The sequence below is a fragment of the Pipistrellus kuhlii genome, unplaced genomic scaffold (assembly GCF_014108245.1).
Source record: "Pipistrellus kuhlii isolate mPipKuh1 unplaced genomic scaffold, mPipKuh1.p scaffold_m20_p_35, whole genome shotgun sequence".
Classification (NCBI taxonomy): Eukaryota; Metazoa; Chordata; class Mammalia; order Chiroptera; family Vespertilionidae; genus Pipistrellus; species Pipistrellus kuhlii.
In genome coordinates this window covers 1,589,936-1,607,125 of record NW_023425535.1, presented here as the reverse complement: position 1 = coordinate 1,607,125, position 17,190 = coordinate 1,589,936, and the positions used below count along the sequence as shown (strand labels likewise).

The 17,190-nt window shown below is 39.1% G+C and overlaps 1 protein-coding gene across 4 annotated transcripts in view; it reads right to left on the bottom strand.

Annotated features, from left to right (window-relative positions):
• PARG (poly(ADP-ribose) glycohydrolase) overlaps positions 1 to 17,190 on the bottom strand; it is a 144,269-nt gene that overhangs the window by 34,776 nt on the left and 92,303 nt on the right. For all 4 annotated transcript variants that reach the window (XM_036461280.2, XM_036461278.2, XM_036461279.2 and 1 more), the window contains 2 exons: positions 9,749 to 9,824; positions 4,262 to 4,409 (listed from right to left, as the gene is read on the bottom strand). In XM_036461280.2, coding sequence (XP_036317173.1) covers positions 4,262 to 4,409; positions 9,749 to 9,824 — 224 coding nt within the window. The remainder of the gene's footprint in view (positions 1 to 4,261; positions 4,410 to 9,748; positions 9,825 to 17,190) is intronic.

The following is a 17,190-nucleotide window of genomic DNA, read 5'->3' as shown; positions in this document are numbered from 1 at the left end:
ATTGACCAACCAGCAGAACGAGTGGGTACTATGATGTGCACTGATCACTAGGGGGCAGATGCTCAACGCAGGAGCTTTCACCAGCCTGCAGGCCTCAGGTCAACCAATGCGGGTGCCAGCAGGGGACCCCTCATTATCCTACTGGTTGCTCCAGAGATCAGCCCTGATCACTGGCCAGGCCTATTGAATTTCATGTACTGGGCCTCTAGTGATATTATTAAAAAATAGCATAGGAATTCTAAATGATGTGGGATAACTTGTTGAAAACCTTTTTACAAACAAGTACTTGTGAAAGATAACATATCAGCAAAAATGATGGTGTAAAACTTCTGAAAATCTCACCTCTGTAATTTTTACACTGGTAAAAATTGCGAGGATCTACAATTTCTAAACTGTGGGAGTTAATCAAAGGCTAAAAGTAATCCAAATAATGTTTATTAAAAGAAAATTGGCTAAATCTTAGTAAAAAGAATGGGTTTTGTGGTGTTTTCTAACTTGCCCTCCCACTCTCCGAAGCTCTGTAGTAGCCTTAAAAGCCAACAGCCTGTAATCACAGTGAAAACCAGCAGCCTGGAAGCCATGAGAGGTGGCAGAAGAGGGCTGATGCTCCTTCAAAGCCCCATTCTCAGAGAATTGTCACATAACCTGTCTGGTGGTTCCCTGGAAGACCTCACTTACAAGACTATCTTTATTTGATCTGAATTGGAGTTTGCCCGGTAGAAAAAGCCTAATAAAGACAGTCCTCGGGTTGTGTCGTCGGATTTGACATAAGTTGTTTCATGGTTATGTTACCATCTTCCATTTATTTACATTAAAAAAAAAGTTCTATCATTTCGACGTACAGTATTTTCCGGTGTATAAGACGACCCCCTAATTTTGCAGTTAAAACATAGGTTTAGGCCTATATTCGCTGTATAAGACTACCCCCCACTTCCGAGGCAACACCAGTTCTTTTTTTAATAGACCACCTCTCTGACTCTGGCCAATCTGAGCAGAACACAGTGTAGCTTCGGGTACAGAACATGTATAATTTGCGTGCATAAAAAGCCTGCTTGGATTGGCCAGAGTTAGAGAGGCGGTCTATTAAAAAAAGAACTGGTGTTGCCTCGGAAGTGGGGGGTAGTCTTATACAGCGAATATAGGCCTAAACCTATGTTTTAACTGTAAAATTAGGGGGTCGTCTTATACGCCGGAAAATATGGGTATGTACATATGTGCTTTATGCTTTTTATTATTTATTTACCATAAGTAAAGGTCAGGAATTACCTTTCTTTTAAATTTTTTAAATTATTTTTTTTATTACTGTTTCACTACATTACTGCTGTGTATATTACTCTATGTGAGTGAAGTAGGTGCTTGTGTAGGTGGGTTCTGACTTACATTGCACCGGATCTCCTATGTAACCCAAGGACCTACTGCATCTAGGGATGTTTGTTGAAAACAATTATAAGCAATTGTTCAACACTGTGGTTATCCCTGAGGCAGTAAATAATAGTTGGGGCAAACAATAAGCTAACTAAAAAGTTTCAAAGAAAAAGCTGAGGAATAAGTTATATGTCCATAGGGGCTTTGAAAAGTTCTAAGTATTCCCAGGAATGCGAAAGGTTACACACATGGCCATGGCTATTCACATGCTCAAGAAAAGAACTGAGAGGATCTCTTCTCTGTCTGACCTTGGGCTCTGTGCAAGCAGGAAGTGAAGTGTCAACTGCCTGGTGGAGAATTAGGTGAGACCCAACAGCAGAAAGAGCCCTTCGGCAAAGACGACTTATTGGTTCTAGGCACTTATGGAAATCTCTGCCCAATCATTAATCTGAGCACTAATCTAACTAAGCAGAGACTTCAATGGACACTTACAAAAGGAATATAGGCTTCACAAAATTAGTTTAAAAAAGTAAATAATACCAAACAGCAACAAAAACACTTTGATTTCAAGTTACCATATTATTTAAAATGTCCAATTTTCAACAAAAAATTGAGACATGCAAAAAATGAAAAAGTAGTTTTTTCCATATGCAGGAAAAAAAAAAAAAGTAGATAATATATTACCTGTCCCCAAGGAACCCAGATATTGGACTTACTACAAAAAGGCATTAAATCAGCTATTTTAAATATGTTCAGAAAAAATAAAAAAGTTATGTCTACAGAACTAAATAAAAGTATAAGAATGCCTCACAAATAGAGATTCTCTGCAAAAAGATATGTTAATATTTAAAAAGAATCAAATAGAAATTATGGAGTTAAAAAGTACAATAACTGAAATAAAAATTTCAAGAGCAGATTATAGCAGGCAGAAGAAAGAATTAGCAGACTTGGGTACCCAGTTTGAGGAATAGGAAAAATAAAGAAAAATGAACAGCGTTTTAGAAAGCAATGGGACACCATCAAATGAGCACAATGAGAGCCCCAGATGGAGCAGGGAGAAAGAGGCAGAAAGAATATTTGAAGAAATGATGACCAAATATTTTCCAAATTTATCTAAACATTCAACAAGCTCAATGAACTCCAAAGTGGCGAGTCAAATGGACTCATACCTAAAAACATCATAATCAAGCTATGGAAAGACAGAGACAAAAAGAGAATCTTGAAAGCAAAACAAAATTTAGATACTCTCCTGAAGGTTGTCTGCAAATGTATTGGAGGGAAAGTGTGGTTTTAAGATGAGACTTCTGAATCTTAGTTCTGTCATGTACCCCTTTGGAGGTGAATCAGTTGAATATATATATATATATAGATATATATAGATATATATAGATATATATAGATATATATAGATATATATAGATATATATCTGTATGTTTGTTTTCTTTTTAAATATTATTTTTATTGATTTAGAGAGAAAGGGAGAAGAGAAACATCGATGAAAAAGAAATATCGTTTGGCTGCCCCCTGCCTGTCCCCTACTGGGGATCAAGCCTGCAACCTGGGCATGTGCCCTGACCAGGAATCAAACCTACAATCTCTTTGTGCATGGTATGATGCTCAACCAACTGAGCAACACTGGTCAGGGAGTTGAGTATAGATTTGATATAACTCATAGGGGATAGTTTTTCTCCCTTTGGGGCTAACAATCAACCAAATTCTCCAACCCAGTTGAATGTTTGGTCTCTTACATTACTCTCAAAGCAGCAAAAGATTAAAAACCAAATAACAAATTCTCTTTTGCAGAAAAAAAAAGTATCAATTGATGAGTGATTATGGCTTTTATGTAAGAATGTTTTTTCAGGTACTTGAATAAAAGGCTCAACTTACCTAAATTAACTGATTAAGAGTTTCTTAAGAGCTATTTCTTTTTGTAGCTCACTCACAAAAAAATACTAAGACATAGTGATATTTAAATTAAAAAAAGTAAATAAAGAAAAAATTTTAATCTCAATAACAGATCTAAAGTACAAATTTGACTTATTTCCCTCTCTTTTCCTTAACTTAAATCAAGGATAAGTACTAAGGTAGTCATACTTTTTCTCTTAGTATTAGAAATGAGGGTAACCATAAGGTTCCTGATTTATTTCTCTTCTTTAAAGCTCACTGGTATACTGACTCTCTCCAAACACTGTGACTGCTTTTTGCATTTCTATATTGCCATCATACTGAATTATAACAAATCAATTTGGAAATACAATGGAAGAGTAATAACAGAATACATGCTCAAATTCCTATCATTTTCTTATTTTTAGAGCATTACATCATAAAAATTCAAACTGGAAGATAACTGAATAGTTTTTATCCTTATTCCTCAGATAATGATGCCCGGGGGTGGGGGGTGGGGGGAGGGAGGTGAGAATAAAATATTTTACTCAAGATTAGGCAAATAAAACTACAGTTGACTTTTGAAAACACAAGTTTGAACTGCCTGCTGCCACTTACTAGTATATGTGGATTTTTTTTCAGTAAACACCTGTACTGTTTTTGATTCCTGTTTGGGATTCTGCAGATGCAGAGGGCCAACTGTATGCATTGATCTATATCATTTTTATAGGGGGCTTGAGTATCCTCAGATTTTGATATGTGCATGGGGACCTGGAACTGGTACTGAGGTACAACTTAAATTTTGGGTAAATAAAAATTACATGTGAAGTCTAGACTGCATGGAGTTGGGAGTGTGGGTTGGTATTTAAGGGCCAATTGTATAACAATTTCAAAACACCAAATATAAACTAATGAATAACAATATTGGACCTAATGCCCATGGCAGAGAAAAGCTTTTCTGAGTGAACTCTAGTTTCCATGATATATATTCATAGATTTCCCCAAACTAACCTGTGATGATAAGACATTCATTGTGATCCAGCACCTCAGTGAAGAGTCGGGAAACAATCAGCTCGGGATTGATTAAAAAGCGGATTTCTTCTTGTACAAGTCCTGCACTGGTCACACCACCTCCAACAAAACGGTTTGCAAAATCCACCTATTTGGAAAAATTTGGCATGTTAAATGATCTAAAATATCTACATATATGATACACAAGTATACAACCTCTAACCTCTAATCTTGCTTTCCTTTTCTATATAAATCAACCCATGTTAGTATTCTTTTCAGGAAGAATAGGTTGTGGTTAGCTGCACTCTTTCCATCTCTCTGCAGTTAACATCTCTGCATATTTCTTTAGATCCAAAACCTTAGAAGGAACCTAGAAAATGGAGCTTTTATGCAATAGATTCAATGTATGGACTTTCGTTTATAAACCTTTTGTGTTCCAAGGACCATAAATCAAGAAAGGTTTTATTTGGAAAGTTCTCAAGATAATTTCCCTACCATTCACTACTCAATTTCCATTTATGTATTTCATAGACTTTCATAATAACTATACCTTTCTTATATAATATGGCAATCAAAAACTTGTTCTTAAAGAACTTTAAAGTTCAGTAATTGACCCTTTTGGGGTAAACTTTCCTTCTATGGACGAATAAAGGGATAGGAACTTTGCCCTTCTAAATTCAGTTGCAAACTCCCAACTACATGAACATTACAAACTATTTTTTTTAAATATACCTAAGAAAGTAAATGAAGAACAAAACCTAGTTTAACAAAGATTCAACAAAATATTTCGAATTTAAAACTACACATAAGCTTTCTGTGGAATACTAAGATTGGATCCTCAAGCTCCTGTTAATAATGATGATTATACAATCCTGAAGAGAAAGCAAACTCAACTTGCCATCATTAATTGTCTGTCTTAAACTTACTAAGCACTCCACAATGGCACACAATGCTAGGAATTATGGGGAAACATGCAAGAAATGAATTCCAAATTTGCCTTAGATTACTCTATTTGAGGAGTTATATTACACACTTATATACAACTATGCACATACATAACCATACCCATACAAAAAACAACAACAACAAAAAAACAATAACACATACCCAGAATTCAGTAAGTAGTGTTAAGAGAGGCTGATATACTGTGTAGGAAAACCACACCTCTATATCTCCCCTTTAACTTCACACTACTACCAAACTCACTACACTTATGACACCAAATGTGTGGTATTCGACACATCAAGCAATTCTGCGGCACCATCTAAGTGTCCTATAATTTAATTCAGTTCTGACACTAGCTGCCTGGTATCAGCATCAGATTCCAAAAGCTAAGAGTTCAGTCCCACAAGAATGCCCAACTTCAGATGCCAATTTCAAGTCCTAACTTCTAGTTATATATATGTAGATAATTTTAATTAAACTAGTCAATTGATTAGAATTAGTTACCTACTACATAATGAGGTCTTTATGCACTGGGTGATTTATAGCTTAAACTGTTCAATTCAACAAACAATGACTGAATCTTGTGCTGGGAATTATGGGATGCAAAGAGGAGTAGAGGAGTAAGACAGTTTTACAGCATTTACAATCTAGCCAGGAGTTAGGCATATAAGCAGAATTAGAGAATAATTATTAAAGAACTTATTAGCACTAAATTGATACTGCCTAAATAATCTATCTATCTATCTATCTATCTATCTATCTATCTATCTATCTATCTATCTATCAAAGCCTTAGCAACCATTACAACTGAACAACCAAAACGACCAGTCACTATGATGTGTACTGACCACCAGGGGGCAGACGCTCAATGCAGAAGCTGCCCCCTGGTGGTCAGTGTGCTCCCACAGCAGGAGTGCCGCTCAGCCAGAAGATAGGTTCATGGCTGGTGAGTGCAGCTGTAGAAGTGGGAGCCTCTCCCGCCTCTGTGGCAGGGCAGCTGGGGCAGGTGCAGTGGGGCGGGACAAGCGGCAGCGAAGCTGTGCCCAGCCCCAGCTGGGCTCCTCCCCAGCGGCCTGCCACTTTGGCACTGCTACATTCCTTGGGAGGATGTTGGACTGTTGGGTTTTGGCCCGATTGCAAGAGGGCACAGCCAGGCTGAGGGACCCCACTGGTGCACGATCCCATGCACTGGGCCTCTAGTAAGTGAAATAAAATGAGAGCATGGGAAGGACGATAGAGAGCATTATAAGAGGACGTGTCACTCAATCTGGATTTTGCTGACTTTCAGGCTGAGGGACATAGGAGAACCTAAATGTAAAGAGCTGTCTGAGGAGAATGGAAGCAGACTCCTCATGCCTGTTTGTAATGTAGAGTATGGAGAGGGTTAGAGTATGGTGATGAAGTAATCTGGGGTCCAGGAAATTTTTACTTTATTCTGAAGGTTCTAGGAATGATTCTAAAAAATAAAAGTAACAACGAAGAACCTAGACTTTAGGAAGATAATTCAGGGTTGAGTTTAAAGAATAAACCAAAATAGTATAAAATTAAAAATGGAAGCTGATTAGGTGACTACTGGATAGTTTATACACGCCATATTAGTTCCTCAAATAGGTCAGTGGGAAAGAAAGTGAAGGAAAGAGAGATGCAGCAAAGAAAAAAAAATGAACAGTACTTAAAAATTAAGAGACTAAGTATAATGGTTATCATAAATAAAAATAAGAAATAATGTTTGAGATTAGCAAACTTAATTTTTACTATTAATTTTTACTGGAACAAGGTAAATAATCAAAATAGAAAGATAAGCTCTACCCAACTTATATACTACTTGGTAATGATAAATAAAATACATCCCATGTTCATGCTATAATAAAAGGCCAACATTTATTACTTGATAGTTATGCACACAAATAAATACACCAAATTCGATATGCCTCTGAAAGCAGGAGGAGTCTTTTAGAAAATCAAAGTTTCTACTACATAAAAAGTTCCTAATAAAAGGCTACTGCAGGCGAGAAACTGGTTCCAGTACATGAAAACAGCATGTGAGTGCTTCTTTATTTTTAGTCAGTCATTTTCCAACTCACTTTAAAGCTACTTGTTCAGATTACTGTTTGTGAATTATAACTTGATGAAAAGAGAGAAATGATAACACTCCTTAGAGGTTTCGTTGCTGTTGCCATTCAGCATAATGTAATTCATACGCTACACAAGAAGCTTTGTGGCACTGCAATACAATATTCCCTGACCTCCTGGGGATACATGGCACAAGGAGGGGGCCTTTATGGTATTCTTTTAATCTACTGAGGTTTCACATTTCTTCTATAATATGTTCCAGGAAAGTGGGGAGAATCTCAACCTTGAATGTTGTTAAATAATTCCTTGTTGAGTTATACTGTAATGAAAGGTCAGCATTCCTGCAGTGCTCACTAGCAGGAGCTTTGTTGATTTTTGTGTGTATTAATACTCCCTCAGTTAATACAAGACTTTAATGCAGGAAAGAACGTCATCAAGATGAAAATGTGGGAAAAAGTGATATTCATTTAAAACAAATTTTAAACATATTTAAAAATTATTGTTTTAAATAGAAAGGTACTGATTAAATAAAAATTTAAAACAAATTTTAAGTATAAGACAAATATTAATCCAGTTATCCTAAGCATTTTTATTATCTCAAACTTGAGGCCCAGTGCACGAATTTGTTAACAGGTGGTCCTTGGCCTGGCCAGCAATCAGGGCCGTCTTGCCCAGTCCCGATTGGGGCTGGCCAGCTGGGGAGAGGGACCATGAGAGGTTGGCCAGTGAGGGGAAGGGGGAGGGACGGAAGGAAATTGGCTATGGGAGCACAATGACCACCAGGGGGCAGCCCGTGCATTGAGCATTTGCCCCCTGGAGGTCAGTGCATGTTATAGCAACTGGTCGATCAGTCATTTAGGCTTTTTTTTTTTTTTTTTTTTAGGCTTTTATATATATAATCACTGGGAGGAGGTGATTTAAAAGAAAACATGGCTTGCCTTTTTGAAGATTTAAATTACAAACATATCAAATTAAAGGCAACGCTAAAAAGAATCTGTATCATTAGGCACTTAAAGTCCAATGCAAACCAGTTCAGTCATTTTACATTGTCTTTAGTTTTGCCCCAATATAGGGAGGGGGAGGGGGGGGGAAAAGTAGGTTTACAGTTGTAAGTACTCAAAATAGAATTTATTCTTATATTATTAATATTATTTATTAACTAGAGGCCTGGTGCACAGATTGTGCACTGGTAGGGTCCCTTGGCATGGCCTATGGGGATTGGGCTGAAACTGGCAGTCCAAATGCTGCCTGCCATTCCTTCTCATCCAGGTCCTGCCACACCTGCCATGGGCTTGCGCCCAGTCAGTCCCTTTTGGGAGAGGCTCATGCAGCCACAGCACATGCTCACCAACCCATGAGCCCTGCATCTGGCACCCATTGATCAGTTGAGTAGCGCTCCTGCTATGGGAGCGCACTGTCCACCAGGGGGCAGCCCTGTGTTGAGCATCTGCCCTTTGGTGATCAGTGTGCATCACAGTGACCAGTTGACCAGTTGTTCAGTCACTTTGGCTTTTATATATATAGATTATTATATTATTTTTCATACAAACAACTGCAAACCTACTTTTGTCCCACTGTGTAAATGCATCAAATAAGGACTGAAGAAGAAAAATCAGCCATTCCTACAATGAGACGATGTACAAAATTCTTTCAGAGAAAACTGATATTACAATGCTTTTATAAATGGGATAAGAACAAAAATCACTAACATTTTCTCTTAATAGTGATTGTAAGTAAAAATTACTTTAAAGCAAAGGAAAACAGGTATTCAGGTTAGGTTATATCAATTTAAAGCTAGGTACACAGGGTGTTTTACTTGTTGACACCTTTTCTCAAAAATATTTTTTTAAAATAAAGGCAGTAACACAAATTAATAACAAAGATTGAGAGAGGGACAAAATTACCTGCTCTACAACAGGTAAAAGACAGCAAGATCTACAACTGGGAAAAGTCAGCAAGCATATTTGGTTCACGTGCCTAAGATGATTACATATGGGAGAAAGGACTTTCTTATCAATCAGTTTTAGACATCTGTCTCCTAGACCTGAACAAGGTTTGTGGCAGAAAAACATCTCAAGCTGGTCATCATTTAGGGCAGAACAAGAGCCTTTAAAAACAAAACAAAACCATCTTGTGACAGCTTGTCAAGCTCATATCCTGGGAACTTCATCCCCTGTCAATCTGCAATCTATGCCTGAACCAAGAGGTCTGATGTTATCCAGATCCTGGGGTTTACTGTCAAAGGCTTTTAAAAAACAGGCTCATGTAAGAAACAGAGAACGTACACTGGCAAGTATCAATATTACCACAGCTGTCAAGATGATCTGTTTGGTGTTTTTCTCCATTCTGCTATTGTGCTTCTTTGCATTAAATTAGCGTATTAGATAAATAAACAGCTTTCAAACTCTTTTTGCTGTCAGAAGCTTGCCAAAAGTCCCAAACACAAGCATGCCGCTGGGATTCACCCACCTGTAGCATGCCTTGACCATTTCCTTCTATGGTACCTTCATAAGTGACATGCAGTCGAGTCAGAAGTTTTTCACACCTACAACGAAAAAAAATTCCCTTATTTATTTTTTAATGATAGTTATTTACTACAGAAAAAAATTTTAATTTAAATTATCTATTAAAGCCAGAAACAGATGTCTACTGTTAACATTCTTGGTATAGAAACAAATATCTTCTAATTCAAATATATAAATATACATTTTTAAATTAAAATAATATACTTTTTTGAAACCTGTTATTCCCTACAAAATATCGAAGTCTTTCCTCTTTAAGAGTTGAAAAGCTTAAAATATAAAAGAATTAAGATCTATAAAATTTCATTATTATCCTAGAGTTGACAACCTAATAAAAAAATAAAGAAAAATTTGGAAATAAATCACATATGATTCTCAGATGGGCTCTATTTTCACTAGTTTGATAACCATATGTGTGTGTGGGGATATGTCTTGATGAAAATATATGCCACAGAATATTTTATTTATAGTATTTTTATATTAACAAAATTGACAGATGAACCTACTACCTGTAAGTCACAATTATTTTCTTTCATTTCCATACACCATGGTCACCGAGGAGTTTATGAAGTTCAGGACACACTACACCTTAGCATATTCAATATTTTAAGCAGAAGAGGTTTGAGAAAACAGCAGAAGCAAGGTCACTTGAACATCCCTTCTTCCCTGAAACAGGCTATGAACCCTGTTTCATGTGAGGTACCCTCTTTATACCCAGAGGAAAATAGCATCCTTACCTTCAAACACAAAGAGATCCCCAAAAGAATCCTAACTAAGACAAAGAGGCCATGGTGTCTCCTCTAGTTTACTGTAATAGCCTCCTGTTCCTCAATCCATCCATGACTGTCTACTCTCCATCAAACCTAGTCTAAAAGTACAGACGTCTATTTCTTTAGGTCTTCCTTTCCTTATGAAGACTCCCATGTCATGTAACCTTATATAAATCTGTATGCTATTCTCCTGTTAATCTGTCTTGGTCAGTTTAATTTTCAGACCCAGTTAAAGATCTTAAGAGACTTAAGGAAAAACTTTTTTCTTCATTAGAGTGTTTATGAGGCTTACATTATATTAAAAAACCAATCCCATTTCATTATTTCAATGATGACAGTTACCCTATTAGTTATTACTATAAATTATAATAGAATGTAAAAGAAGAAATCCAAGCCCCTAACTTGTATAAGGATGGCATTAATTTGAGGGTGTGGGGGGGAGAAGAGGAATTACATATATCCTATCTAATAAAAGAGCAATATGCAAATTTGACCATACCTCCGCTACATCCACAAGCCATGCTCACCAGCCAATCAGGAGCAAATATGCAAATAAACCCAACCAAGATGACTGAGGCCACAGAGAGGAGGAGGGAGGCTTAGGTTTCCCTGGCGATGGAGGAAGCCAAGCTTTCCACCTGCCCTTGCCGGCCCAAGCCTCTGCTTAAGGCAACAAAGTTTCAATTATAGAAGGTAAATAAATCCCAACAGAAATGGCTGTGGCCCCAGAGCTAGCAGAAGGTTTGACTCCGTTCCAGGCTACAAAGTTTCAATTGTAGATGATAAATAAATCCCAGATACCAGGGCCTCTGCTTGGGTTGCCAGGGGACGTAGCCAGCTTGCAAACCATCCCAGGCCCCTCTCCCAGGCCACCCCACGCCCCTAGGGAACCCTCACCCTGATCTGGGACACCCTTCAGGGCAAACCAGCTGGCCCCACCCATGCACCAGGCCTCTATCCTATCTAATAAAAGAGTAATATGCAGATTGACCATCACTCCAACACACAAGATGGCTGCCCCCTTGTGGTCAAAGATCCTGCCCCATGCGGACACAAGATGGCCACTACAGGATGACCAGCATTTGGGAGGGACCAGGCCTGCAGGGAAGGGCAGTTGAGGGGGACCCAGGCCTGCAGGGGAGAGCAGTTGGGGAGGACCAGACCTGCAGAGGTGGGCAGTTAGGAGTGACCAGGCCTGCAAGGGAGGGCAATTAAGGATGACCATGCCTGCAAGGAAGGGCAGTTAGGGGCAAATAGGGTGGCAGGGGAGCATTTAGGCATCATTCAGGCTGGCATGGGAGATGTTAGGGGTGATCAGGCTAGCAGGCAAAAGCAGTTAGGGGCAATCAGGAAGGCAGGCAGGCAAGAAGTTGGGAGTCAGCAGGCCTAGATTGTGAGAGGGATGTCTGACTGTCCACTTAGGCCTGATCCCACCTGGTCCCTCCCACTGGGATTGGGCCTAAACAGGCAGTCGGGCATCCCTCAAGGATGGATGGAGAGCAGGCTGGGCTGAGGCACCCTCCCTTGCATGAACTTCATGCACCAGGCCTCTAGTCCTATATAATAAAAAGCTAATATGCAAATTGACCAAACGGCGTAATGACCATCGCTATGATATGCACTGATCACCAAAGGGAAGATGCTCAATGCAGGAGCTGCCCCCTGGTGGTCAGTACACGCCCATGGTGGGAGTGCTGCTCAGCCAGAAGCCAGGCTCACGGCTGGTGAGCACAGCAGTGATGGGGCCTCTTCTGCCTCTTCGGCAGTGCTAAGGATGTCTGACCCACCTCTTCGGCAGGGGGAGTGGGCCTAAGCCATCAGACATCCCCCAAGGACTCCTGGATTGTGAGAGGGTACAGGCTGGGCTGAGAGACAACCCCTTCCCCCAGTGAGTGCCCAAATTTCGTGCATCAGGCCTCTAGTATACTATACAAAAAAAGGCTAATATGCAAATCAATCGAATGGCAGAACAACCAGTCACTATGATGCGCACTGACCACCAGGTGGCAGAAACTCAATGCAGGAGCTGACCCCTGGTAGCCAGTGCACTCCCACAGGGGGAGCAATGCTCAGCTACAAGACAGGCTCATGGCTGGCAAGAGTAGCAGCAGTGGCAGGAGCTTCTCCTGCCTTTGCGGCAGCGCTAAGGATGTCCGGGAAGTGGTCTAAGCCCTCAGTCAGACATCCTCTGAGGGCTCCTGGACTGCGAGAGGGTGCAGGCCAGGCTGAGGGACCCCCCTTTCGGAGTGCATGAATTTTGTGCGCTGGGCCTCTAGTATATATATAATTGTTGTCAATCCTCACCTGAGGATAATTTTTCCTATTGATTTTTAGGGAGAGAAAGGGAAGTAGGGAGGGATGGGGGGAGGGTGGGAAAGAGAGAGAAAGGAAGGTAGAGATAGAGAAACATTGGAGAGAGACACATTGGTTGGTTGCCTCGCACATTGTGCCTGGACTGGGGCCAGAGATTGAACCTGCAACCCAGGTATGTGCCCTTGAGAGGGAATCAAACCCACAGTCCTTGGGTGTGCATGCCAATGTTCTAAGCCACACTGGCCAAGGCAATAATTATATATTTTTAAAAACAGTTTAGCTGAGGAAGCACTATTTACTTACAGTGATTTGCTTTTTTCCTGATTTCAATGAGTCCAAGTATACCCTGTTTCCCCGAAAATAAGACAGTGTCTTATATTAATTTTTGCTCCCAAAGATGCACTAGGTCTTATTTTCAGGGGATGTCTTATTTTTCCATGAAGAAGAATACGGTACACATTTATTGTTAAATGAAAATAAAGGAAATTTATTCCCTGTATACGGTACGGTAGTACGGTAGTTGTCAACACAAACCAGACAAACTGTGAATCCTACAGTATCAAGAATTTACTCATTTATTCAATGACAATCATGTCATCAGCTTCTGGAACATCATCATAACAATCCAATTCCTGAATTTCCTGGTGAATTTCTTGTGTCTCCATTTCTTTCAGAATCAGTGGACCAAATCTCTCATGTTTAGCAATAGCATTCTGAGACAGAGCCTGGCGGCCTTATTTTCGGGGGATGCCTTATATTTCACTCAGAAGAAAACCTGTAAGTAGGTCTTATTTTCGGAGGATGTCTTATTTTTGGGGAAACACGGTATTTCAGACTGATACCCTTAAACTCAGAAGGTAATTCAATATATGTTCTGCTATAAAAGTTTAATTTGTATTAACTCATTTAATCCTCACAACCCTATCACTCCCTCCTTTCACAGATAGGAAAACAAAGCACAGAAAGCAGTCAAGTTACCTGCTCAAGGCTAGTAAATGAAGCAATAAAGATTTAAATCCAGGTGGCCTAAATCAATAGTTCAAGCTCTTAACCAGTATGCAATACTTTTAGAATAAATTACATTAGAAACCTCTAGTAAAAATTGTATTATAAGTTTGACTTTTTAACTTCTTTTTAGAGGGGGTGGGGGGTGTTCCACTTTTCTAGTCATTTTATTCCAAGGGAGATCACCTTTGAGAATACTACTGAAAAGCTAAAAAGAGCACAATCCAGAAACCTCTGGTTTGTCAGTCAGGATTTCAAAACAGAAATCTCAACTCTTGTAAAAGATTCTCTATGACTGAAATTGTCAACTTACAGCACAGTTCTCAATAAAATTATGAAATTGCTAAAAACAGGGGACAGGTTTTGTGTTTGTTTTTATAATATATATATATATATATATATATATATATATATATATATATATATATATATATATTATTTTAGAGAGGAAGGGAGAGGGAGAGAGCAATAGGAACATTGATGATGAGAGAGAATCATTGATTAGCTGCCTCCTGCATGCCCCCTACTGGGGATTGAACCTGCAATCCGGGAGTGTGACCTGACCGAGAATTGAATTATGACTTCCTGGTTCATAGAATGATGCTCAACCACTGGGCAATGCCAGCCAGGCAGATTTTTGTGGTGGTGTTGTTTTTTTAAAGCATTCTTCTAGTTTTTTTTAAGCAGGTCTCTCCGTCTAGCCCCAGAAAATTACCCATTTCACTGTTCCAGGAATCAAAGACACAGCCAATTCTGGCTCTCAGTGATTAACTAAGCCTGACTAAGGGATTTACTGATAATCAAAAGGTTAACTACAACATGTCAGAAACTTGGTAATCAGAAAGCCTCTAACTTCCTGGAACCCATTTAGCCCTAACTCTTGAAATATCAAGAATTCTCATCTCCTCTTCCTTCCTCTATAAGTGAATACATGTTTCTGGTTCTGTGGAGTCTGGGAGATTGATATTAATTATTTTCTCTAACTCACTTATGAAGCAACTAAAACAAAACAGAGAACAAAAAGCTAGAAAGGCTACCAAGTTAAATGCTGTCTATCTAAGTTAAGGGGAGTATCTTGATCATATTTAGGAGCAAAATTCTCTCACTGACACAACACCTTGCAGATCTCTGCAATTTGACCTGTCCCTTCACTCCCAGATGGTAGTGTATAAAAGACTGTACTTTCACATTAGAGTCAAATAAATGACGAATGCAGAGGTGAGCCTGAGCTGAATTAAAAACAAGCTCTCTGAATGACCTATAAAATCTACATGGAAGTGATGTGAACAAAACATCTGTATTCCTATTACAGACTGATTGAAGAGCTAAGAAGAGCAATCCTCTGTACCCTGACCTGGGCAGAGAACATAGCAGATTGTTACTTTTATTTCTAGGCACCGTATTTTAAGAGGGACCAATAGTCTGGTGATGAGGTCAGCAAACTGTGGCTCACATGCGGCTTCTTGGCCTCTTGAATGTAGCTCTTTCACAAAATACAATGGCCTGGGTGAGTCTATTTTGAAGAAGTGGCATTAGAAGAAGTTTAGAAAATTTGGCTCTCAAAGAAATTTCAATCGTTGTACTGATGATATTTGGCTCTGTTGACTAATGAGTTTGCCGACCACTGGTCTGGGGTATGTAAATAGCAGAAATAAAGGATTTAGAATTCATGTTATTTGTGAAATAGAATAAATGAATAAGGTTTGTATGTACCTGTGTACATTGTTAGAAGTGTGGCGAGACAAGAAAGCATTAAGATACATGAAGGAAGGCTGAATGTTAAAATTAAATTTAGTTATTGTAGCTCAAGAAGAACCAGGAATGGGAAGAGGGGGATTATTGGAAAGACAAACATTTTTAGTGAATGACGGTATTAGATAATAACACAAGCAGCCAAGTGAGGTGAAGTTGTGAACTTCCCACCACTGAAAGTGCCTAGTCTTCATCTGTCACAGCGTTGACAATATTTTTAGTAGGTCACTTGACCCAATGATTTCCTGAGATAAATTTAATCTCTAATATGCCATTATTCCAAAATGCTGTTCATGTTCTCTTCCTTTCTGGCTCAATTTTGTTTTTGTTTTTCTTCAGGTGTTTGATCTTTTATCCATTTCCCCCTATTAATAATCATCTCGGCTATGCAGTCAGCCTCCTAAAGTAAGTTTCTTTTTCTTTCACCTCACAAACAAACATGTTTGATGAACGAAGACACCATGGGACAGCCACCTAAGCAGATGTGCCTTAACTCCCTTAAGAGTCTCTTTCATCATTTATTCCAAACAAAACAATTAAAAACTACAATAAAAATTACTAGCCCTGCCGAAACTGGTTTGGCTCAGTGGTAGAGCGTCGGTCTGCAGACAGAAAGGTCCCAGGTTCGATTCCGGTCAAGGGCATGTACATTGGTTGCGGGCACATCCTCAGTAGGGGGTGTGCAAGAGGCAACTGGTTGATGTTTCTCTCTCATTGACGTTTCTAGCTCTCTATCCCTCTCTCTCCTCTCTGTAACAAATCAATAAAATATATTTTTAAAAAAATTATTAGCCCTGATAGTGTGGCTCAGCTGGCTGGAGCATAGCCTCATGCACCTAAGGGTTGCAGGTTTGATTCCCAGTCAGGGCACATACCCAGGTTGTGGGTTTGATCCCTGTCTGAGTGGGTACGGGAGGCAAGAGATCCTAGGTCCTCTCTCTCTCTTCCTATCCCCTCCTCCCTCTCAAAAATCAATAAAAACATTTCCTCGGGTGAGGATTAAAAAAAAAATTATTAGAATGTAAAAATGAGAAGCACCAGTTAACCAGAATGCAGACTCAAAATATGCATTTAGTATGTCTAGTCATATCCTCATGTGCATTGAAAAAGTCGATACACTCTACTTTAAGTGCTTTGGAGATTTGCTCTAGACTAGGAAATGTGTTAACTATTCCAGGACACTAAAAAATTTACAAATTTGATGAACTCAGTTTGGTTATTATTCTCCTCAGTATTTACAGGTAAATAATAAGAACAAAACAATAAATTGCAACTTACACAAAATTTGTCAATAGTATATACACGGACAAATCTCAAAATTCTTATCAGGCAAATTCTAGGTAACTATTGTACTATTTATATTTTAGTTTAATAAAAAAATTTTTCCCATGCTGGCTGGTTTGGCTCAGTGGATAGAGTGTCAGCCTGCAGTTCGATTCTGGTCAAGGGCATGTACTTCGGTTGCAGGGTCGATCCCCAGGTCCTGGTCCTGGCGCCTGCAGAAGGCAACCAGTCAATGGGTGTCTCTGTCTCTCTCTCTCTCTGTCTC